Source organism: Filicampus tigris, chromosome 14 (genome assembly GCF_054856515.1).
Source record: "Filicampus tigris isolate MCC_2025a chromosome 14, RoL_Ftig_1.0, whole genome shotgun sequence".
NCBI classification, from domain to species: Eukaryota; Metazoa; Chordata; class Actinopteri; order Syngnathiformes; family Syngnathidae; genus Filicampus; species Filicampus tigris.
In genome coordinates, this window is record NC_141230.1 from 6,969,371 (window position 1) to 6,995,766 (window position 26,396).

At 39.1% G+C, this 26,396-nt stretch overlaps 1 protein-coding gene across 6 annotated transcripts in view; it reads left to right on the forward strand.

Moving 5' to 3' along the window:
- The window catches only part of dgkg (diacylglycerol kinase, gamma), a 104,474-nt gene that overhangs the window by 49,134 nt on the left and 28,944 nt on the right, over window positions 1–26,396 (forward strand). For all 6 annotated transcript variants that reach the window (XM_086051695.1, XM_086051696.1, XM_086051699.1 and 3 more), the window contains 3 exons: window positions 17,030–17,094; window positions 25,405–25,495; window positions 26,178–26,379. In XM_086051695.1, coding sequence (XP_085907821.1) covers window positions 17,030–17,094; window positions 25,405–25,495; window positions 26,178–26,379 — 358 coding nt within the window. The remainder of the gene's footprint in view (window positions 1–17,029; window positions 17,095–25,404; window positions 25,496–26,177; window positions 26,380–26,396) is intronic.

Sequence of the window (26,396 nt, forward strand, 5' to 3'; positions counted from 1 at the left end):
TCTACATGCGATGACTAAGAGTTATTTTTATTTTTCCAGTAAGGTTATGACACTGATGATACACAAAATGTAATCCCCTCAAAGAAAGAAAGGAAGCATGAAGGAAAGCAAGAAAGAAAGAAAGAAAGAAAGAACACCAACCGATGGATGGCTCTTAAGATTCTATGTTGATGACTCATCTTAAAATTGGGATAACCACCGCAAAGACCCTTTGGTGTAAATATCAAGATAACACACATATGGCTTTGGGTGGTAGTGGTAGCTAACTAGCAAGCCAGTTTGTTATTTGGTGAGTTACTAGTTAATTTAGCTACTTACAGTAGCTAACTATCCTGTTAGTTAGTCAGCTAGTTAGTTAACATACTGTGCTTGCATTTTCCCAACCTTTTTTTGAGCCATGGCATTTAGAAAAATCTTACAGCACACCACAAAACGAAAACTGCCCAAAAATGAGTCAGTCACCAGTCACAATACATTGCTGGCATAGACGGATAAAGAAAGATGTATTTGTAATGAATTAATACTGGTCATCATTTTTTGACAAACTAACTAATTGGATAATTTGCCACAGCACCTCTAATGATCTCTCATGGCACACTAGTATGCCATTGCATTGTGGTAGAGAATGATCTCGCCCAGGGATGGCAAACTTAAGTGCTGAAGGGGCCACAATTTTTCATCAATGCTACTCGGGGGGCCACATTGGATCTTACTCATCCTAACCAGATGTATGAAAAAAATGCTGTGCATATGTGCAAAATACGTGCTATTTATCAATTTCATTTTTTATAATACATTTCTCAATGCATGTACAAAATAGCCGCTATATCCTGACCCAACAACAAAAGACAAAATAAACATATACAGACGTTTTTTTTCCCAGTGCAAAGTGCTCTCTTGCATAAAAGTTACCATTCATTAATAATTTGGATTGGCATAAAAGTGCTAAACAGCAAACCAACATTCAGTGCAAGAATTCATTTTGTGCATTTTTCCACAAAAATGAACTCACTCAAAACTGTAACATTGAGCAAATCCGCCAAAAATTATGACATCTATTCATGGTGTAAGAGCTAAAAACTAAGCCATGTCTGCCATTAGTGGTGAATGATGACATTACAGCTACAATCGATGGATATTTGCAGTTCAGCACCCGTAAATTTGCATATCAGCCATATTTTTTTTAAAATCATTTTTAAATAATTATTTTTTTCTGGGACTGTTTGATAAATGTACCCCCGTTTGAAAAAAAAAATAATATATATATATATATATATATATATATATATATATATATATATATATATATATATATATATATATATATATATATATATTTGAAATCGTATTTATCTTACCAATTAGTGCATCTCCTAGTTAGTTACCCTATTAGTTGGTTTAGCTATATATTTAACAAGTCAATTATCTATCCTGTCCATTTTTTCCGCTAGTCAACTACTGTCAAGTTAGTTCGTTAGTTAGTTAGTTAGTTTAGTTTTTGCTAGAATTGTTTCCCAAATTTATCCCTGTTTTTTTTTTTAATTCACCTAGTTTGTTAGCGACCCTGTTGATTAGTTATCTAACTAGCCAGCTAACTGTTATCTAGCTAGTTATTTAGGGTCCATCTAGGTAGATTAGATAGCCATTATGTAACTTCGTGATCTTCTAGTTAGTTAGCTAGTTACCCAGCTTGTTGGTTATTCAGATGGTGAACTGATAACTGATATCTAATAATTGAGCTTACCAATTAGTGTGTTACCTAGTAACTTTAGTTACTTAAACCTACCTAAACCTAGGTACCTCCCTACCTTAGCTAGTTAGTTAGATAACCAGTCCATTTTTCAGCTCATTAGCCAACTAGAGTTACTTAGTTACTTTCGAAAAAGCTGGTATCTAGCCAGTTAAAAGTGCGGCTGGTCAATTAACTACAGTGAAATATCTATTTAGTTAGTGACTGCAATGATTGTTTCTACAAGTCCACAACAGAGGCTTCATTCAACTGAGTGTCTGCACAGCTGCTGCATTGCCATGGTGATGCTTCACTGTTGACGTGCGGGAACGCATAAGCGTTTGACTACCCTGAAGATGTGTGTGTATGTGTGTGTGTATGTCGTGTGTGTGCCTGCGTATGTGTGTGTGTGCCTGTTTGTGTGTGTCTACTCTATAAAAAACATGAATGAGTCCTTTGGCCAGTAACTCCAATGGAACATGAGCCGATAAGAAGATGGGTTGCTCGGTAACAGTAACCTGGCAACCAACTAAATCCGTTAATGAAGAAAGTTGTCCGAGAGGGAGCAAATCACTGATACATCTGCTCCTCGTTTATGGCCAAAAAGATGATGTCATCTTATTAGGGATAGGCCATTACGACACATTTTAGGCAAATTGTACTATGAAACAATGAGATTTGTTTATCACAGCAGAGATAGGCATTCCGTCCTAGGGACGAAACGGTCAGTCGGCCATTTTGGGGTGGGAGGACGAGAGGTTTTTTAAAAAGGTCGGACTAAGCAAGGACGGAAGTGGGTCCCTGTAATCGTCCCTAACTGGGTCAAGTACCGACTGATGTGTTTTTTTAATAAGCATGACCACTGTTCTCTTCTGCGATACCACAGAGCCGCCTTTATTAACTGCCTCCAAAGACACTTTGTTCTTGATGTGCGTCCCCTGCACGTTAACATAACATAACATTCTACTCACAAGTATAGTCTGCCCTCTAGTGGTTCGACACATGCAATACCATGGATTACGCCACAGGATGCCCATTTCACTGATGACTGACAGAAACACGCCCAGTCTGTTTTGCGTGTGTAATCCAGGATAATGTATGTATTGGGTGTAGGAAAAAAAAATTGATTGCAATTTTGTTTTGTTAACTAACTATTAACATTAAGTGCATACCTTATCCCTTTACAGGCAAAGTATGTCCTTGTGTGGGACATCTTTAGACCGTAAAAATCTCTGGGCAGAGCCGACGTACACTTAAACAACCCGGAAGTAGAAGTCTTTCCTTCTCCCCCTAAAATAACTTTGCGTTATTTTGCAATAATTATTTTAATTGCGCAATAACTATTTTGATTGGGAAATAACACAATAAAAACTTAAAAGTTATTGCATTATAATGCAAAAGTTTTCCAATAAAACACAGTATTGCGTTATAACTCAATTTAAATATTCTCTTGGTGTCCCCCGGCCGCGTTCCATAGTCTGGTGACCGACGGCTGTTGCGTTGCTAAATGCTACACTTAAACAGTTGTAAACAATTCAACCCACTCACACGATACTCCCAGCCGGTAAGTGGATGTGAATAGGAAATTAGCCAGATAATGAGCTTTAAATAATGTCTATGAATTATGAAACCTCTGCCATTAGCATCTCTCCCACGGCATCATGCATGGACACTTTTTTGTCATGGCATCATGCACGTACGCTTTTTTTTGGGGGGGCGTGTAGGGACGGACTGATGAAATGTAAGGACGGAAGCGTGATATACACACACACACACATTATATATATATATATATATATATATATATATATATATATATATATATATATATATATATATATATATATATATATATGTATTTATACAGGACGTAATTAAAAAAAAAAAAGAAAATGCTGTCATTGCAATGTCTTTAGGTTTCCAAAAAATTAAAAAGTTCCCGTCTTTTGTGTCACCATGAAACCTTTTACACAAAGTGCAGTTTTTAAATGGTGATTTTATTTTTCGGGGGGGGGGGGGGGATATTAAAAGATATCTGTCTCCTTTTGAAAAAGTACTTGCCTTAAACCTACTGGTAATAACTGTTAGGGCCACACTCAACAGCAACAACTGAAATCAAGTGTTTTCAAAAGCTGGAGATGAGGTTTTCACATCTCTGTGGAGATATTTTGGACCCTTGATTTATTTCAGTAACACTACAGGGTTTTTCCTTTAAGGTCATCTCACAGCATTTCAATCGGATTCAAGTCCAGAATTTTACTTGGCCACTCCGAAACGTTCATTTGTTTTTTTAAGCCATTCAGAAGTAGACTTTCTGGTGTTTTTTGGATTGTTGTCCTGCTGCAGCACCCAAATGCGCTTCATCTTAATGTTACAAACTGATGGCTGAACATTCTCCCTTAGGATTTTATGGTAAAGAGCAGAATTCATGGTTCCATCAATCACAGCAAATCATCCAGGTCCTGAAGAAGCTGAGCAGCCCCAGCCCCTCACACTACCACCACCACATTTGACTGTTGGTATGATATTCTTGTTCTGAAATGCTGTGTTATATTTACGCCACATGTAAAGAGACAGAGACTAAAGAGACTATGCATGCCCAATAGTTTAAATTCTGATTAATATTGTGTTTGTGGAATATAAATTCAGCAACAAAATCCACCCGTTCTTAGTCATCTCTGGGGCGGCCATATTGTCACTTCTGTCAACTGAAAATGACATCACAACTACTCAGTAACGACCAATCATAGCTCAGCTTCAGAAAACAGGTGAGCCATGATTGGTAGTTATCTGAGCCCTGAGGGTCTGTGATGTCATTCTCAGTCAACAGAAGTGACAAAATGGCCGCCACCTGTGATGGCTGAAAACGAGTGGATTTTGCATCTTAACTCATACTTCATATTAATCATATTGTTTTTGTTTCAACTAGTGGGCCTGCATAAAACATATTCTTATATTTACGCCACATGTAAAGAGACACACACCTTCCAAAAAATTCAACTTTCATCTCATCAGTCCACAGAATGTTTTTCCAAAAGTCTTGGATTAATTTTTTTATTTTTATTTTTTGGGCCGAAGTAACAAAAACTTTACGTTCTTTTTGGTCAGAAGTGATTTTCGCCTTGGAACTCTGCCATGGTCATTTTCCCCCTGTTTTCTTCCTTATTGTTGAATCATGAACACTGACCTTAACTGAGACAAAGGAGGCCTGCAGTTCTTTATGTTGTCCTGGTTTCCTTTTCGACCTACCAGATGAGTTTGAGGCCATTTCTGTAGGCCGGACACTCCTGGGAAGGTTCATCATTGTTCCATGTTTTCTCCATTTGTGGATAATGGCTCTCACCGTGGTTTGCTGGAGTCCTCAAGCTTTAGAAATAGAATTGTAACTCTTTGCAGACTGATGGTTGTCAATTACTTTATTTTTCATCTATTTTTGAATTTCTTTGGATTGTGGCATTTTGTTGCAGCTTTTTGAGATCTTTTCTCAGACCTCTATTAGTTCTACTTAAAGGGAAGTCAACGCAAACATTTTTTTTTCGAGAATATGTTGTATGCAAGCCCACTAGTTGAAAAAGGGCATTCTGATAAATATTGTGTTTGTGGAATAAGTGTTAATCCACTTGTTTTTAGCCATCTCTGGGGGCGGCCATTTTGTCTTCTGTCGACTTGAAAATGACATCACAACTGCTTACAACGACCAATCACGGCTCAGATTCAGAAAAGAGGTCAGCCGTAATTGGTCGTTGTGAGCAGTTGTGATGTCATTTTCAGTCGACAGAAGACAAAATGGCCGCCCACCAGAGATGGCTAAAAACGAGTGCATTTTGCTGCTTAACTTATATTCCTCAAAGTATAATCAGAATGCCGTGTTTCAACTAGTGGACCTGTTGGGAACATATTCTTGAAAAAAATATGTTTGGGTTGACTTCCGCTTCAAGTGATTTCTTGATTGAACTGGTGTGGAGAAAAGGCTTGCGGTCAATGAAAATTAAGTCAGCTTTCCAAAAATGTAATTAGCCACAGTTAATTCATGACTTTAACAAGAAAGGCAAGCACTTGAACAGGGCCAGGTAGCTTTGAAAAGTTTTTTTTGCCCCTCTTTTAATATATAAAATCACCATTTAAAAATTGGTGTTTATGTTTACTTGGGTTATCTTTGCCTGATATTTACATTTGTTTGATGATCTTAAACATTTTCATGGAAAAACTGTGCAAAAAATTAGAAATTTGAGATGAGAACAAATACTGTCTCACGGCACAGTTAGTTTGGAGGTACGGTGTTGTCACAGGCCGAAACGTAATTGTCAACGGGGGGTGTTGAACGCCGTCGTCACACGCCGACACGTACCGGTAATCGTCAAGGGTTTATTTTGTATTGAATATCTTTTAGCTTTATCTCTGAACTGTTTTACAGAATATAGAATTTGATTGTGCATAACCCTAATTATTCAACAACAAAATTGTGGAGAGTGACAATTCAGAGTGGCTCGTAACTCTGGGAAACCACTAGCCACAGTTGCTGCTGAGCAAAAAAAAGTAGTAAAGTTAAGCGAGAGAGAGAGAGAGAGAGAGTGATAGAGAGAGGGAGAGAGAGAGAGAGTTTTTTTCCATGCAAATTCTTATGTCAGAAGTGCTTCAAGTTAATCCTTCAGCAACATGCATGACTTCAAGTGCCGTGGTACACGTTTGTGTGCGTGTGTGCGTGTGTGTGTGTGTGCATTGCTTACACTCGGGTGCACAAGAACATATGCTGCAAGCTGATTCTCCTGTCGGGGGCTTGGCGAGGTACTCCCTACCATTTCCGAATGTTTACCACAACACTTTGCTTGATTGCTTGCCAAGATGGTGTCAACTGTACTTTTATGAGACGCATATAAGCACGTAACATAAGTGCTGCATGTAATAACATCCTGAGCGTTCATTCAGAGTCGTTGACAGGCAGCACATGTAGGCTACAACAAAATAAGAGACAATAATCAAATTAGTAGATAACCTGCCAACTAATCAACTATTTAAAAAAGCGGCTAAATAACTTTTGCTAGCAGTTAGCTCATTTATAATCTGAGTATCTAGTATCTAATCTATAACTAACTACTTAGATAGCAGCTGAACTACAGAACTCAGTGGCTAGCTAGCTAAGTAACTAATTGCATTGCTCATTATATACTGTAGGCTAGCAGTAGGGTTGCCAACGATTGCTTGAAAAACGGAATCGTCCCGTATTTAGAAATGTAACTACGCGTCCCGTATTGAGTTATGATGGGACGCACTTTGTCCCGTAATATCGTGAGAGTCAAAAATAGTCCGTAAAATGTCGATGAATTAATGAACAACACCTCCCTTTATATGACAATTTACGATAAAGGTCCTAGGACATCCTCTGCTCTGTGACCAATGAGCTGACACCACATTCACACATTAGTATGACGATACAGAATACGCTTATTGGTTGGTTATTATAGCATTTATAATAATTTTGGGATGGAATAAATAAGTAAAAAAGAATACACACACAGCCTTTATTACAAGTTCAAACAGATATGCATATTTTTTTACTGTACAGGCAGCTGATATACTACTTTAACTGTAAATATATACAGTAAAAGATTGTTTACCTTATTTTTCTCTTTTATGAAGATTAAGTGGATAAATGTGTGCAACAAATGTTCTGCTGAACTGATCAAAGGTGAGCTCATTGTGAGCCTCAACGATTTGTCTTTGACTACTGCAGAGTAAAACTCTGAGCAAGCCAATTGCAGGGCACACACGAACGAACAACCATTTGTACTCGCAATCATACCAAGGGACAATTTAGAGCATTCAATCAACCTACCATGCATGTTTTTGAATGTGGGAGGAAACGGGAGCACCCGCAGAAAACAGGAAGGCCGGGGCCGGATTTAAACTCACGACCCCTGCACTGTGAGGAGGATGTGCCAACCAGTTTACCACCATGCTGCCAACTTGGGTTTAAATAGTTACAAATTGTTTCACCCACAACAAAAAAAAGTCATGTAAGGAAGGTTGAAGGCAGTCAGGTCGGCCGTCACTGCCGATGAGGTGTCCCTTATTACTTATTTTTCAGGGAGTTGGCAACCGTAGTGAGCAAGCAAGTAACTAACTTTTAAGTTAACTATTTTGCTATAAGCCAATGAACTAGCTCACTAGCAAGTTGAATTATTATCTAATTGGTTAGCTAATTAACTATACAGTCATGGCAAAAAACAATTCCTGCTGAATACTCTCCAGCATGGACCAGCATAGGTGCTTTCAGGATATGCTGCTCTTGGTAGTACACCTGCAAGACCAGAACAAAAACAAAAGCGTTTTCTTTTTTGTAGGTTGGCACCCCTGTGTTTACTTCAGTTAATGAACTGCTTCTCCAAGAAAATTGTAGCCATTACAATTTTTTCTGTATTCACTTATTTCTTGGCAATTTAGAAATGCAGCCAGTTAAAATGAACAAAAGATGACTCACCTTTTGTGTTGTGTGTACCACTGAGCATGGAGGGGGAAAAAAAGAAGAGCAAAGAACTGTCAAAGGATTTGTAAACCCACATTTTGGAAAGCCATGAACATTCTCAAGGCCACAAGTCCATCTCAGAGATCTTAACGTTCCTGTGTCTGCTGTGCGCAACATCATAGAGAAGTTCACAGCCCGTAGCCCTGTAGCCACGCTCCCTGGATGTGGAGGGAACAGAAAATTTGATGAAAGATTGCAACAAACGATTGTTCAAATGATGGACCTTATCCACTTCAAAACATATTCAAGGTCAACTGCAGACACGGTACATCAGTGTCAGCTCACACTTTATATCACCATTTGAATGAAAAGGGATGCTATGGTAGCTGACACAGAAGGATTCCATTGCCAGAGACACATAGTCAGGCTGGAGTTTGCCAACACTCCAGTAGGAGAAGTCCAAATTAGCTTTTTGGTAAAGCAGATCACTGTACTGTTTAAAGCGGAAGTCAACACAAACATTTGTTCAAGAATATGTTCTATGCAGGCCCAATAGTTGAAACACAGCATTCTGATTAATATTGTGTTTGTGGAATATAAATTAAGCAACAAAATCCAACCGTTTTTAGCCATCTCTGGGGCGGCCATATTGTCACTTCTGTCAACTGAAAATGACATCACAACTACTCAGGGCAAGGGTAATGACCAATCATAGCTCAGCTTCAGAAAACAGGTGAGCCATGATTGGAATTTGTCTGAGCCCTGAGGGTCTGTGATGTCATTCTCAATCAACAGAAGTGACAAAATGGCCGCCCCCTGTGATGTCTAAAAACGAGTGGATTTTGCAGCTTAACTCATACTTCATATTAATCATATTGTTTTTGTTTCAACTAGTGGGCCTGCATAGAACATATTCTTAAAAAATGTGTTTGGATAGACTTCCGCTTTAAGAAAACAAAAGCTCTGCAAAGAAAGAACAAAAGCTCTGCAAAGAAAGAACGCGGTCCCTAGGGTCAAACATGGTGAGCTTCACTGCTTCCGGTACTGACAACAAAATACCAGCGAATAGTACAAATGAACCAAAGTGTGTAAAGTTGTTGTCGTGGGGCCACGTGTGTGACCTTAGTGCTCTTGAGCAGAGTTCCTCTGGTCTTGAAGAGTCGGCAGGTGTCTCTCAGCATGGTTATTCATTACCGTCCATTATTCATAACCTGGCGTGGACCTGGCAGCTGCTGACTTCCTGTCACTGATACTTCCCCTGACCTTCAACGAATGCCAGCAATACTCCAATGCACACACGCGCGCACACGCACATAAACACACACACACATGCGGACACATATATCCTCTTGACAATTTCCAGTTCCCCATGATACTGCATACACAATATAGTGTATACTACTCGAATGAATAAGGGATATTTCTCTTACTCTTTAAATTTCTGCATGAACTTCAAATGCACTATAACATGTACATTTGACTTCCTCTTGACTTTTGTCCACCAACTGTGAACATTTCAGTGTTTTTTGCATAACTTGCTTACTTGCGCTGAACGTCAAAGTTCACAACAGGGAATTGAGCCATAAATCGACCAATACATTTCTTGGTTCGGTTGAAATTGCCGTTTAAACAGCAAACAGCGTTTGGTTCTTCATCATGCTGTTTACATTAATATCATGATGCCAACGCCCAAAAATTGATCAATGATACCTCGCCACTGTGAATCTTAATGCAGGATGTTCTCAGAGGGAAGTGGCCACTGATCTTAAAATTTATCCGATTGTCATCAACAGGTTGCCAGAGATAAAGAGAGACTGGAAGAATAACAGAAATGCTTAGTAGTAGGTGTTGTGGAAAAATGTTATGAGCAAAAGCTTGTGAATTCTGCTATTCAGCTCCTTGTTGGAGGACAGCAAGTTGTGCAAAAGTACTGAAACACTGGACAATAGAATTGGTTCTGGTCTGAAATGGATGGTTGTCATGGTCACAGACAGTACCACAATCTTGTTTGTCAAGATTATGTAAGTCACGAGTTTTACGAGAATGAGGAAACAAACTTTGTCGGATGTTATTGGCTCGAACTGTGGATTCGTGTTGTTTTTAACTCCGCCCCCCACATCCCTCTTACTGTATGAATTAAACAAGACTTGTTTTGCGGTTTAATTACATTGGTTATGGCAAGGCAGGGCTGATAAGTTGGCCCACCAGACGGTAATAATGACTGAGGCTCAGACATTTGGGGTCATGCCTTGCAATGCTACGTGTCTAATGTCGTTGGGTTCATCTTAGGACCCAGCGTGGCCAGATGTTAATACAATTCAGTCAATGCAATTGCGCCGCATTCGTTCTATTTAAGTGTTTTCGGAATGCGTCGTTGCCAGCTTGCGCTCAGTGTGACACTAGCATTACTAATGTCGCGCATGCTAGCTCACTAGAAGATGTTTCTGCCGCCACCAGTCTCTGTTAGTTTGTCCTTTCTGGTATCACATCCTGTTGTGACATCTTTAAAATGATTTCAATAATGTTGAAGGGGAAATCAACCCAAACACATTTTTTTCAAGAATATGTTCCCAGCAGTCCCACTAGTTGAGACACGGCATTCTGATTAATATTGTGTTTGTGGAATATGACAAATTCACCCGGTTTAGCCATTTCCAGGCTGGGGGGTATTTTGTCACTTCTATCGACTGAAAATGACATCACAGTTGCTCAGGGCTCAGGTAGTGACCAATCACAGCTCACCTGTTTTTTGAAGCCAAGCCATGATTGGTCGTTATCTGAGCCCTGAGCAACTGTGATGTCATTTTCAGTCGACGGAAGTGACAACATGGCCACCCCCTGAGATGGCTAAAAACGGGTGGATTTTGTTGCTTAACTCATATTCCACAAATGCAATATTTATCAGAATGCCTAGTTTCAACTAGTGGGCTTGCGTAGAACATATTTTTGAAAAAAAAAAGGTTGACTTCACGTTTAAGTAATAACAACAACAATAATAATAATAATAATGATGATAGAGATGCATTTTTTTTAAAGACGCCTTGGCACTCAAGGACACCGTACAGTATGTTTAATTGTGTTAAAGGTGAAGACAACCCAAAACATTTCTTAACAAAAATATGTTCTATTAGCCTCACAGCTGTTTTCCGAAGCTGAGCCATGATTGGACGTCACCTGAGCCCTGATCAACTGTGATGTCATTTTCAGTTGACAGCAAGTTGCAAAATGGCCGCCCCCTGACACGGACAGAAACGGGTGGATTTTACTGCTTAATCCACAAACGCAATATTAATCAGAATGTTATGTTTTGACTAGTGTCTTTTCTGAAGGGCTCTTCTGAAAGCAAGTCACACGCCAATGTTTCTGTTTTGTGTTACATAAATGCGTTTCTTCTGAACACGAATACTGAAGTAAAAATAAAAAGTACATGCTGCGCTTTACTAGCCACGTCTGAAAAACAAAAACGGTTCTTCACAATTTCTGCCGTTTCTGGAAAAGTTTGTCTTGAAAATGTGTGATAGCCTACCAAGTAAATTTCTTATCAGAATTTAGGTTGCACAACAGAGACGGCCCCGCTGGCCCTGACGACTCACCACTAATTTGAGGGATGTCTCGCACCTAGTATGACACTTGCTAATCGCATGCCTGCTAACTAGCTTGACGCTGTTTCTGTCCCATGGGGTTTGACCTTTACAGTTACATTTCCTGTTTCATCAACTTCAGGATCAAAACAACTTTGATGCTAGCGGTGACTAGAAGCCATAGGCAATATTTTCAGATTTTCTGACGTGACCATCTGTCTGTCTTGTTTTGAAAAGCTTCGTGTGGTCCTGAACCCAAACGAGTTACAAAAAAACATGCTCGCATGCACACCCCGTGGCTTTTTGATGCCCCTCCCCCAACCTCTCAATTCTGCCATGTTTTCCACATTTGGGCTTCATTGTTGTCATTGCAGTCACCTTGCCGTGTCTCACGTGTCTACAAAAAAGCCCCACATTCCTCATGGTTCCTCTCAGTCCATCAGATTGCCTGTGAGCTCCCGTCGCTCGGCGGGTTTCAAGTTCTCTGCCAATTAAAGCGGCGCTGGCGCTTCTATTTTGAGACTTGAAATTTGCTGATGTCGTCAGATCGGCGCATCAGTGTCCGTCAGGCCACGCTTGAGGTGGCATCTCGCAGCCAGCCGATAAAATCCATAAAAGGTTCTGATCGCAAGAAGATCCTTACTTACCAACATACAGTACTTAAGGCATCAATGCACATCTTTATCATGAGCTTTTTATTTTTGTTTGCTTTGATTGTCAGTGTAAAATGCTGTAAGCTCTATAATTGATTGACAAACTGGTTGTAATGTTTTGTGCTATTCATATACGTACAAGCTATACTGCATTTTAACATCCCTTGATGCCGTGTGACAAATGATATTCAAATTGAAAAACTATAAAATAAATATTACTACTACTAATAATAATAATACTATTAATAATAATAATAATAATAATAATAATAATAATTGTTGCCAGTGAGTGTATATTTTCTTTCCACTCCACATCCGACAGCAAAGTAGAAAGAAAGACAAGACAGACAATAAGCTTTTAACCTATTTATCTTGACATTGGCCTTGTGTGTGAGGAGGCACTTGAAGTAAATTAACTTATGTTCTTGTCGGACACTTTAGAGCAGCAGCAGATGATGTCATTATACTATACAAGCATACAAAGACAAAAGCTTTGGATAACCCAGATTTTATACATTTGACAATATTGATTATATGTTCCTGTAGCATATTATCTCTCCCTGTATTTTATCTACTGTATTGCTTACAGGCTGCTGTTGTATTTTTTTCTTAAACACACAAACAGGGCTCTTTCTCAGGCCCCAGAGGCTCTGCTTAAGATTAACCTGCCGTCCAATCAAAGCAGATCACTTTAATTGATACACAGCACACACTCATGACCAGATCACTTTTTTTGATACACGACACACACTGTCAAGGAATCATGAGCCATAGCTTCCTCCTCGGACAAACCGAGGTTACAGTATGTCAGGTTACCACATTTCCTCAAAATAGTGGAATTGTATTAGGCAAGGCAGTTTTATTTATATAGCACATTTCATACACAAGGCAACGCAATGTGCTTCACATAAGCAAAGACAACACCTACAAGCATTTACAAACACAACAGTTAACAACATTTCAAAAGCAAAGTAGAGAAAAGAAAAGTAACCAACAAAACTACAACATTAGCAGAAAACTTTAAAAACATTTAAAAGTAAAGAAATAAAAGTGGGTTTCTAGATTATATAAAAGAATTTTTAAAAAATTAAAAAAAGAAAGATTTAAAATGGTCTAGAGGACCTTAATCAAAGGTATGAGAAAAAAGCAAAGTTTTTAACCTGGATTTAAAAGCATTTACACTTGGAGCTGACTTCACTTCTGTTATCGTATTCCATTTGCGTGCAGCGTAACAGCTAAATGCAGCTTCATCATGTTTACCTTAAACTCTCAGTTCCACTAATTGACCCAAGTCTGCAGATCTCAGAGTCCTACACGGTTTATATTCAATCAGCATTTCATTCATGTATTCAGGACCCAAACCATTCAGTGATTTATAGACCAGTAGCAAAATTTTAAAATCTATTCTACACTTAATTGGGAGCCAGTGTAAAGCCTTTAGGACTGGAGTAATATGTTCCGATCTCTTTGTTCTGGTAAGAACCCGAGCTGCAGCGTTCTGAATGAGCTGCAGCTGTTTGATGCTCTTTTGAGGGAGACCAGTGAGAAGACCGTTACAATAATCATGTCTACTGGAGATGAAAGCATGGATGTGTTTCTCCTGGTCTGCTTGCAGCATGCAACTCTTTAGTATGGATATATTTTTCAGCTGATAAATGGCTGATTTAGTGATTGATTGTATACGATTGCTAAAAGTCAGGTCGGAGTCTTTCAGTACCCCAAGATTTCGGACTTGGTCTTTGGTTTTAAAAGGCAGTGACTCCAGGTGTTTTCTAACAGCAAACAATTACCTCTGTTTTGTTTTGGTTTAACTGAAGGAAATTTTGGTTCATCCAGTTGTTAATTTGCTTAAGACAGTGACACAATATGCTGATTGAACTGGTGTCATTTGGGGACATTGATATATATAGCTGTGTGTCATCTGCATAACTGTGATAGGCAACATTGGTGTTCTGAAGCATTTGACCCGAAGTTAACATATACACACTGAACAGAAGGGGCCCAAGGCCTGACCCTTGAGGAACCCCACGTCAAGGCCCTCCAATCTGATTCAAAACTTCCAATGGTCACAAAGTAACTTCTTTCCTCTAAGTAAGACCTAAACCATTTTAGGACTGTTCCATTTAATCCCACCCAAGTTTCCAACCTGTTCAACAGTATGTTATGATCAATTGTATCAAATGCTGCACTGAAATCCAATAAGACTAGCACCGACACCTTCGAGTTCAAGAATTTGCTGAGTTGATTAAAAAACACTTTTTCAACAATCTTTGATAAGAAGGCAAGGTTTGAGATGGGTCTATAATTTACTATGAGGCAGTCATCCAGCGTTCTCTTTTTTAGAAGGGGCTTGACTGCAGCTACTTTCAGGGGTTTAGGAAACTTGCCTGACTGAAGTGAGCAGTTGATTATTCGCTACAATTCAGTTAGAACAGAATTCACAATAGTTTTGAAAAAGTCAGACGGTAATGGGTCAAGGCAACTAGTTGGTGGTTTCAGATGTTGAACCAAATCTGTTATAGTTTTTTCATCTACTGTATCAAATTCTGTCATGGTAACCAAATTATTCCTGGGTGATTTTAAGTGCTGCATCAGTTTGAAATTTGGCTGGTTTGTGATGATGTTTGACCTGATGGATTGTACTTTATCACTAAAGAAGCAGGCAAATTCATTGCATTTATCTGTTGAGAGGAGTTTTGGCGCTATTTGATTTGAGGGATTTGTGAGTTTGTCGACCACAGCAAATAGAGTGCGTGTATTGTTTAGGTTCTTACTAATGATTTCAGAAAAGTGTTAGTGTCTAGCGATTACCAACTCTTCGTTAAAATTGCAAAGACATTGTCTGTACAGGTCAAAGTGAACTTGGAGTTTAGTTTTTCTCCACTTACGCTCCACTTTCCTGCACTTAGTTTTGAGGAGCCACAGCATCCAGGACATTTGAGATTTTCTAGGTAAATTTATCCAGATGGTCATCAACAGTCTCTGCATTCACAGATATTGAGGCAGCCATGATTTTCATAAATATATCACTTGTGTTCTCGTTTACCGGGTATATGTCTTTTCTTAGTAGACACAATGGTTGACTGAACTTTTGGGATTATTTGTACTTCAAAGAACACACAGAAATGATCTGAAATAGCCTTTAACATCAATTTATGAGCAGCAGGTGTCTACACACTACCTAGTTATTAGTAATAATTTTTAATAAAATGCCCAGCGCTGGTAGATTGTAATGACCTTTAGCGGTGTCCTGATACATTTTTTTCTCTTCTGATATTGCAGCCTTGAGTACTGCCTGATACCTATATTAATCCGATACGATAGCAGCAGGAATGATACATGCTTTTATTTGTTTTTTGGGATGAGATGTTAGAAAAGACTTGATCAAGTGATACTATTCACTTATACTATACAAAGAACAATAGGCAGAAACAGTAGGATGAGAAAATATGATCCATTTATTCCAGACATTTGGATTACATAAACTCAACCTCAAACATGAGAATGTACTTGAATAAAATAAATACAAAAACCATTAAAGGACCCTGAGAAATAACCCAAATGAAATCAATAAAAGCAAAATATACTCTTTGAAGTGCAAAATAACAATTCAATCTTATTCATATTTTTTTTTTTGCATTCGGTATATATGGTGGGAGTAGAGTGTGGAATGGACCGTTTGTATATGAGTGCTAATATTGGAGATTTTGGATATAGACCGATAGAATCTGATTCTATTTTTTTTGGCTGATATCCGATATAAATATCGGATCGGAACACCTCAAATTACTATAGCAATAGATGTCTCTTCTACAACATGCTGAGTTTTAAATTTGACTTTTGAGATGTAATTCATCTGATTTAAGAGACTTGCTTTCATTCCTACAGTTGAACGCAGAATCGATAAAGCCACTGAAAGGCAAAGGCTTGCTCGTGTTGGTGAATGTAGCGCATGTTGCTTTTTTGCTTGCAACCATTAAAACCGTATGTGAACGTCTGCGAACATCTGCAACCTTGAACGAACCCTGACGAAAAACCAACATACGAGCCGTGAGGAAACACTCGCAAACCTCTTGCCACTCAGCGAGGTACAGGCAATCTGTCAATCCATTAACAGATATTTTGTCACGCTGGAATCTCATACTTTGATTCAAGCCGCAACTGTGTCCATCATTACAAGGTGGATTCAATAGATAAATTATAATAGCAAACATTGAAGCCATAATTCATTAACGATTATGGTTACAGTGTAATGATTATGTTGTGTAATTGAACAGTTTTTTTTTGTTTTGTTTTTTTATAATTGGTATCATCGGTAAGGCACGCTTTAGACCACTCGTACTAAATGAATAAGATGACGAACGGGACAGGTTTAAAATTAATTCATTAATTATCTAAAATGCCTTACCTTGCCTTACCCCTGATAGTTGCCTAGTATGCTCTGATGTAGAGTAAATACACACAAGGAAAGAAGATCCCATTACATTTTGTGTACATCCAGGAGTTTGTTAAAACACGTCTTTGTCCAAAAATGAGGATCCTCTAAACACTACTGACATGTGGCATCGTTTTGGTGAAGGGTTGTATGTTCTTTCCCTCACAGGATGCGTCCATCGCCCATCGCTTCCATCTGATGAGGGAGAAGCATCCGGAGAAGTTCAACAGCAGGTTAGGAAATGATGAACATTTTAAAGTGTAATTTGCATAACTGGCTGTGGTAGCCACTTTCTTTCTAGAAGTGTAGTTAGCAGTGTGTTTTACCATGTAGATTATATTACATTGCATAGGCAGCAGCTGACTTTGCACTTTTAATCTGGAAATGTGAGCTAATCACCAGAAATCAATAGCTGCCTGCCCAGTTGGATCTGTATATTGATCTTTGACACACCATACACCTCACTGTGCACAATTGAATGAGATCCAAAATTTTGCCTTTCCGATATACAGTAGATATACAGTAATGTTCAGTTGTTAGTGGTGTTGTCAAATGAAAAGCCATTATGAAACCGTGTAACTCAATTGAGATTTTCAAAACCATAAACAAATACAAGGTTATGAATAGTTCCAAACATGTAGTGTAGTTATATAATTACTGAAAAATGATGGACAAAAATGATTTCTTTATATATGTACATCTTCGGTTATATGTATGTATCTATACAATATATAAAGAGTAATCATTGTAGATATGTGCATACATAAGTGTGTATGTGTATATACTGTATGTGTGTATACAGTATGTGTATGTAGGTATATAATCGTGATAGTTTGATATGTTAAAAATGTGGACAAAGTTTTGGCTTCAGTCAGCACCTTTTAATCTTTGCTTGGTTTTTATGTGGATTTCGTTTTGACTGCTGATTTGATTTGACCAAATAAACTAGACTAAACTATATACAGTAGTTATAAGGACATTTCTTAACAGGCATTATATTAGATATTACAGTCATAGTATTGAAGTCCTAGTGTTGGCTCGTCAAATTCTTTCCAGAGCTCCAAACATTCGCCTGTTGGCTCCTCCCCGCTGACAAGGCAGTTAAATATAAAAGCTTGTTCCGGCATCCCAGTGGGAACAGGGCCTGTTTGCATAATAGCCAGAATTCAGCCGTATCCAACTACTCCGACAAGGAAGTGCAAGTATGAGAGTTATTGAGATACCTTGTTTACTCTTTGAATTTGAATAATTGATGCAGCGGTCTTCCATATGCTCTCCTATATGTATTTGCAACATCAATGGCTGGTGGAGGTGGGCAACAAAAAATATACCCCAGTTCTCCAGTGGAGTGTTAGGGAAGGCTTACGGGACAAAATAAAAACGGATAAATACAGTCTCGCTCGAACTGCCTATTTACACCATGATGTTAACGAGATGGAAAGGAGAAGATTTTTTTTATTTATGTTTTTATACTGTCCAACTATACAATGAAAGTATGCACACTGTATTTTCTAAAAAGGTATGTGTCTCAGGCATTTTTTTTAGCTCCGTGTGAAGGAGATCATTGTAAAAACTTTGTCCTAGAATAATAATTAGAAAAAAATATGGAATCTTGCAGTGTAATGCTAATAAAGCATTTGAGTGACAAGTGAGCTCTTTATGGCTACCGTCACATTGAGCAAGTGACACTTTAGCGACACGCTAATCAACACTATTTACAGTAAGCCAGCACTGAAGACTATTGTTCATCTGTGAATGATCCTCCGCAGAGCTACAGACAGCTGATTGACAGCGGCAGCTGTTCCATTGTGGAGATGACTTGGCACTTTGCGTCCCATTCGTAGCTGTTTGACATGAAAAGATGCTTCTTTTTTTTCATCTCCGCGGGTGACAAGATGATCGATCGCCTTTGACCCAGCGAGGAGGCCCATAGCGACATTAGCTTGCTGCTGTTTTTGTCCTCTTTTCCACACACACACACATTCCCACTTGTGTCTTTTTATGGATGTCTCACACACACACCAACCATCCCCAACCTTCAGCATCACCTTGCCATCCAGGGCCTGTTAGAACAGAGACTATGTACAGTGGTTATGGAAAGTATTCAGACCCCTTGAAATGTTTCACTTTCTGTGTTATTGCAGCCATTTGCCAAAATCAAAAAAAGTTCATTTTATTTCTCATTACAGTACATTCAGCAGCCCATCTTGACAGAAAAAAAACAGAAATATAGAATTTCTTGCAAATGAAAAAAAGAAAAACTGAAATCGTATATGATGATAAGTATTCAGACGCTTTGCAGCGACCTTCATATTAAACTCACATGCTGGCCATTTCTTCTGATCCTACTTGAGATGGTTCTACTCTTTGTTGGAGTCCAGCTGTGTGTAGAGGGGCGGCATGGCTCAATGGTAGAGTGGTCGTTTCCCAACCCAGACATTGTGGGATCGATCCCCGGGCATTTTGACCATGTCGAAGTATCCTTGAGCAAGATACTGAACCCGCAGTTGCTTCTGATGCTGCGTCATCAATGGGTAGATGACTGACCAAAGGTAGAAAAGCGCTAGTGACAGCCCATTTAATTAAACTGATTGGACTTGATTGGGGGTGGTCGACTGGTTAGCACGTCCACCTCACAGTTCAGAGGTCGTGGGTTTGATTCCGGCCATGAGAGTGGCCCGACGGATGGACGGGTTCCCAGGTCGCGGACGGAGATGGCGAAGCACGGACTGAAAAAATAGGGTAAAGTGCCCATCGCTGGATACCAGCAAATCAGGGGAGTGTATAGGCTAATACATCAGTAAAAACAAAAATCAGCTTTTGAAGAACAATTTTCGGGGTGCATATAATATATGAGTATATGTTATGCTAAAAAAATTACAGTAAGTGTACTGAAGGGTCTGCAATTTATGTGGGAGTTTATTATAATTTTCCATATTTTATATTGTGTTCGTATAAATATGTTCTAGTTTGTTACGTCTGTTTGTATACTAGGTTCTAGCTTGTTCTGCGGAGGTTTACGTGATTGTGTGTACAGTATTAGTACGCAAGCGCACGTTGAGCGGTTGGTCATTTTCTTTAGAACGGAGCCTGTTCGAGAAGCCGAGTGAGTCGAAGTAACTGGGGCAACATTGGCCAGAACATTTTATTATTAGTAACTAATTAATTTTGGGCACCCAACTAAATTTTGGTTCTCAAGAAATTGTTTGTTATAATAATCAATTGTTCAAGTGTAATAAATTCAAATGAAGTTGATTGACCTCAATTGAATTTTGTTTATTTGGTTGAAGTAGTTAAGGCATCCGCCAAACCCCTAAGGTGAAATTCTCACATACAGTCCTCTAAGCTCCAGCACAGTAAGCACTAGCATAATACCACCAAGCAAAGCACAAAACTCCCAAGTGACTTACACAAAAGACCTTAAAAACATCCCCCGTCTTTACTATTGCAGCGTTCAGAAACAAGCTAAACTACAGTGTTAGCATGGCATTTGTTATTTTTAGCCGTTTATCGCAAACATTGTACAGTGAAATGTGCTCAACCAATAAGCGGTCGGAGTGGTTGACGTCGCTCATATTGTAACAAACTTGTCATTGTAACATTTGAGAACGCATGCTAGAAATGACGACAATCACACATGCTAATGTTAGCTTAGCCTGTTGGTGTGCCTTATTATACTCCACTTTGCTGAAGCAGTCTGTTTTCCTGCTGCACTCACTCTCCTGTCAAAGCTGATGTTTTTGTTTGTTTGAACATAAAACTGACCACTCCATTCATACTAAAAACCAGAGCTTGGCATCGTCTATCCATCTTTAACTTCTAGGCGGTATTTTAGGCCGACCCACGTGGTCCCAGTCCTTCCCTCATTGGCGACAGCCAATCGGCGTCGAGAACATAATTTTCACGTCACACGCAGGCGCCGCACAAGCAGACAAATCGCTAAAAACAGAAAAAATATCAAATAAAAGCAACAGACACACACATACACACCTGGTTGGTGAAATAAAAACAATATGGGGCACTTGTCATTGCGTCTGTGGTCGGTATACAACGCTGTTTTATTATCATTTATTTTTTATTTATTGGGCTGCGTGTCAGGACTGCTGCTCATGGTACATGGTATCGGTAAGTCCGTTCTCTATGCTGTTTAGCTTACTTGGACCAACTGGACGGGCCAGAAATACAGACAAGAACTCATAGATGGAAAGCGTTGACGAATGCCCACCTCTGTTAAAAACAATCCTTTGTAGGGGTTATTTTAGTGCAGTGTTACTTAATTGATTCATTGATTTTCTTCTTTTTTTTTTTTTTTGTTTTGGACTGGACTCGTGACCTCATTTCCACCAATTGACAAATACACTGTCCTCCTAGCTGACCGTTGACCTCTTGATCATCATTAGCTCTCTTTCGTGTGAGCTGCCTAAAGAAAATTAAGTCATCAGCTGATTAGCGGGGATCAGACGGCACCAGCTTGACCTCCATGGCCCAACGTTGTAGCTGCATGGAGTACATCAGGAGGATTTATTTATTGATTTATATATTTATTTTACTGTGAGCATGCTATACTGATGTTTAAGTTAAGCGTCACTTTTTTGAGAACTTTTAGTCACTTTTAGTTCTCATGCATACTTTCTATATACTGTATATATATATATATATATATATATATATATATATATATATATATACTGTATATATATATATATATATACTGTATATATATATATATATACTGTATATATGTACGTATATATATATGTAAGTATATATATATATACACATATATATACATACATATATATATCGTGATATATATATAGATATATATATATATATAGATGGATAGATATAGATATATATAGTGAACTAGAGGTTTGCAAGTCTGCCTCGCAGTCAAGGGGATTAAATCTTTCCATGTGAAGTTTGCATTTTCTGCTTCCCCAAAATATGCATGTTAGGTTAGGTTAAAAAAAGGTTATAAATTGTTCATAGGCGTGATTGTAATTGTGTAAATGGTTGTTTGTCTATTATGTCCCCTACGATTGGCTATAGTGACTAGTCCATGATGTCCACTACTCTCGCCCAAAGTCAGCTGGGATGGACCACAGCCCAGCCACAGCATAAATATTTTAATTTCTTATGTGGTTGCTATAAATATATATGGACTATTTTATTTCAGCGATACATAGATGGATTTGTCTGTTCTTTACAAACAAATGTAATTTGTAATTTTAGTACTATTTCTGTGCAGAGTAGATGGAGGAGGGGAAGAATCACTGTGGTCAAGGGGTCACTGCTCATGTTGAGGATTAAAGGAGATGCTTATCAGGAGAGAAGGGGAGGCAAAGCACTGCTCCAACCCCTGAACTGTGTTTTCACAACAACATGCTTCCAGCCTTCGTGTCCCTGCACTGAGGCCACTTAGCTCTTTAGAATGTAAACGTAAAGAGATAAGTTTCCTTTAGATCTATGATCTGTCCCGATCTTTGTTAGGGAGTGAAACATCTACAGTAGCTGCTGTTACTGTGAGCAAGCAACACCTGGCACCATCTTTTAGAGTCTTAATGCATGGTGATGAGATGAAGAAATGAGAGGCTTGTGGAATGTGAGTTAATTACATCTTTGCAGGCCATCTCGAGTGGAAGCTGTTTAATGAGCTGGGACACTTTTCCTCATGGAGCAATGCAACTGTTCCTAATTGTGATGTCACATTAGCTCACGACCACTCTTTCTGACAAAGCTTCCTGGGGGAGGTGATACTCTTTATCCCCTTTCACACTGCTGATTAAAGGTGGGAATTTCCTGCCTTTTTAGGGGGGAAGCTGACGTCGACCTGCAATTCTCATGGCTTGGGTAGTCATCCTGCCGAAAACCTGCTGTGTTGAAATCTAAATGCCAAGTACAGTGTATTGCAAGGTTCAGACTGAAAACAAAATATCTGTTCGCCCTGCATGTCTCGTGTGCGTTTGTTCGAGACAGAACTACAGGTGGAGGAGAGGGGGGGATGATGCTTCAAACGGAAAAGAGGAGGTGTCCTCCTTTTCCTTTAACAAAAAACATTGCGACACAAAAAAAAGTTTGAATATTGCGAGTCAATCAGGTGGCTTTTGGTTGTGCTAAAACTTTGGCTAATGCTAAATACTATCTTGGTTCACAGCTCAAGAGCTGTAAACAAGTAAATACACTCACCAGATGCACCAACTTCCTCGCTCCCCATTCTCCAAGTCTGCTCCTTTTGGCTTGGTTCTAACCAGTATTAGAAGTTGGCTGTGTTGTATATCTCCATTTGCCCACAGACCACAAAAATTGTTTCCTATATTGTTTATTTCACTACTCTGCGTGTTTGTGTGTGTGTGTGTGTGTGTGTGTGTGTGTGTGTGCACTGCACTGCTGTGTGTATGACAATTTAAGTACATTCTTGACATTGATTGGCTGTCACCACGCGATGCAGCTTCAAGATCGAATTTTCAAATGCGAGTGAATGGGTGAGAATGTGACTTTGTGGGTGCCTACTCTGACTTGTGTCACCTCAAACACGTAATCCATGCCTATCTGCACGTAGTGCATTGACTTTATATGTAATCGTGCTGCAATAAACACTCAATTTGTACTTGGGCTGACCGCAGCATATGTCATAAAAACATCTGATTACATAAAACAGCAATAGGATATTTTTTGGAGTTACTGTTTGTGATGTTGTGTTGTTGTGGTAGACACAATGGTCATTTCCAAAATGGAAAGAAGATTTAAAAAGAAACAAAAAACAAAGCTTGAGTCAAGAAAGAACGAGTGAAGAAGAAAACCCCCATTGCCATTTACGGTGCGAACTTCCTCTTTTGAATTCATTAGCGCCTGTGTCGTCAAGCTATATCACGCTAGTTACGTAGCTGACGACATGCGCACCGCAGCCCACGCTGAAAATGCAAGCCAATTCAAGATTTGCCATTCCAAACTCAATTGAACTGTATAATTGCATTTTTTGACAGTGGAAGAAAATCAACCCAAACTCCACATTGGCTGGAATAGAAATTAAAATAGGCCTGAGGAATATACCATCATTTTTCGAATGATAACTTCTGTGCTGAACATTGTGGCAGGCTCTGAGATGCTCGTCTCTCGCTGAGCTGTTGCATCAATAGAGTGCTATTGCCTGATGTCAAAGCATGCCTTGGCGCTAATTAGCGTTATATATTGGGAGTATGCCACTTGGCGAGCAATGGAGGTCGAGATGTTTCAGACTCAGGCGGGGGAATCATAATCATTAGAATGATGTGAATTCACCAACATTCATGAACTCACACACACACATGCTCAACATATGTGAGCTATACCACATTTCCACCACAGGAACTTGACCTACCTTACCTTTACCTCGAGGAACTTTTGGAGGCCCATTGTGGGTTTGGACCATGGCAACTAGTCAGGTTCAGGAACCTTAGGAACAACTTTATCAGCCACAAATCCCAAACAATGTTCTTGTAATAGGGTTGTTTTTCATTGTGAAAGACATATATGGGTGTTAAATGACATACAGTGTAAGACAAGGTGTTAGAGGTAGCTTGAGGGGAGGAGATTTGTATCCCATGAGTACAATCAGTAACATAGCAAATTATAAAAGGATTTTTATTGTAGTATCTCTTCAAAACACACCAATGAAGAAATTACTCCTGGCCATCGGTAGAGTACTGCTTCACAAACGTGTTGCTTCTTCACTTCCTGGCCATCGATAATATAGTGGTTCACATAGCTGTTGGGTATTATTACAGTATTTATGATGTGCAAACACTATGCAGAACTTGCTGCTGAGGTGGTTAAAGGACATACTGACAAGTTCATTCTTAATGTAAAATGACAAGAAACTCATAGCATCATACACAATGGAACTGAGCCGTACCATACCCACTCGAGTAATAATCCCACTGAATCCAGCCATATTGAATTGTTCCACTTTAAAATGAATCATCCTTGAATATTTTCGCACCCCATTATCGAGATATGTATCAAGGCATTATTTGTGGAGAGTTGCACTCTCTTCTTACATTAATAATGTTCATGTTTCCTTCCTAAAACTGTTCCAATTCAAAAATTTTTTTTTAAAGAGACACCACATCCATCACAACATGTCTATCTGCCAGGCGCTTTTGGGCAGTGCCGCTTTGACTGGCCCGCTGGTTGCTTTGAATGACGGTTGGTATTCGTCCTGATTTACAGTGTCCACCGGCAGTGTGTCACCACACGCCCCACCTGAGGCAAATTTGTATGCACAGTATCCCGGTGAATTTGGTCACTGAGGTCATTGGATACGCACAGTTTTGATGGAAAAATGGACAGAATGATTGGATTCATGGAGCTTTAAGGTACTGTTTGGGCCTGGTGGGTCACATTACCCCGAGCTGTCCTGAGAGTCTGTTGACATGAGTCAAGGCAGCAGACGGCATCAATCTGTCAACAACAAAAAAAAATATGTGACCTCACATGTTGTCAGGACTGCAATTGTTCCTTCATGTGTCCTTGATTGAAAAGGGTTTTGTTTTGCTGGTCAGAATGAAGAACAAGCTGTGGTACTTTGAGTTCGGCACCACTGAGACCATTTCAGCGACCTGCAAGAAGCTCAACGAGTGCATTGAGGTTGAGGTGAGTCAATGCTGTGAAAGAGTAGTGCGCATATGGGAAGCAAAGTCGGTCGTCCATTTCAAAAGCCTTCCCAAACGCAAACTCTTACCAAATGCTACAATGAGATTCAATATCGGAGGTGCAAAACCATTTTGTCTTTGAAAAGATCATTTTGCCATCAAAGAGGAATTCATTAAGCAACATATTCATTACTGTGGTTGTAGTTTGCAGTGGATTAAATGACTAACAGTAGTTTTTTGTTATTTATGAATACACAATGTATTAACATTAAATATAGCTACTGTAATTGTGGTGAATTTTTTTTTGAAATGGCCACCAAGGGAAATCGAGCACAAAGTGCTGTATGAGGGCCACAAAAAATGCTCTTGCGACATTAAATTGTGAGAAGAAAAAAGTTATAATATAACATAAATCATAAGAAAAAACAAGACAAGAAAAAAGCTGTAGACTCACAGAATAATGTTGTATACTTGCAAGAAAAAAAACTAATATCAACAGATTCACGTTAGAAGATTATTACAATTGTAAATAAATACAGTATGGTGTTGAGAGGACTATTGCGGTTACACTTTTTAAAAAGTTTGTTCTGATTTTATTTTAATTAGATGTTTTAATTTTCTTTAACAATATTCTTCTAAAAATGACAGATCACTAAATCATCTGCTACTTTTTTGTGCTGCAGTGCGACGGCATTATATTGGACCTGAGCAACACCTCCTTAGAGGGCATAGCCGTGCTCAACATCCCCAGCATGCACGGCGGCTCCAACCTGTGGGGCGAGACCAAGAGGAGGCGGAACTATAACCGCATGAGCAAGAAGGTCCCCGACAGGATCCCAAGCAGCACCGTCACAGACCCCAAAGAGCTCAAGTTTTGCACGCAAGGTGAGAGCAAGTCAGTG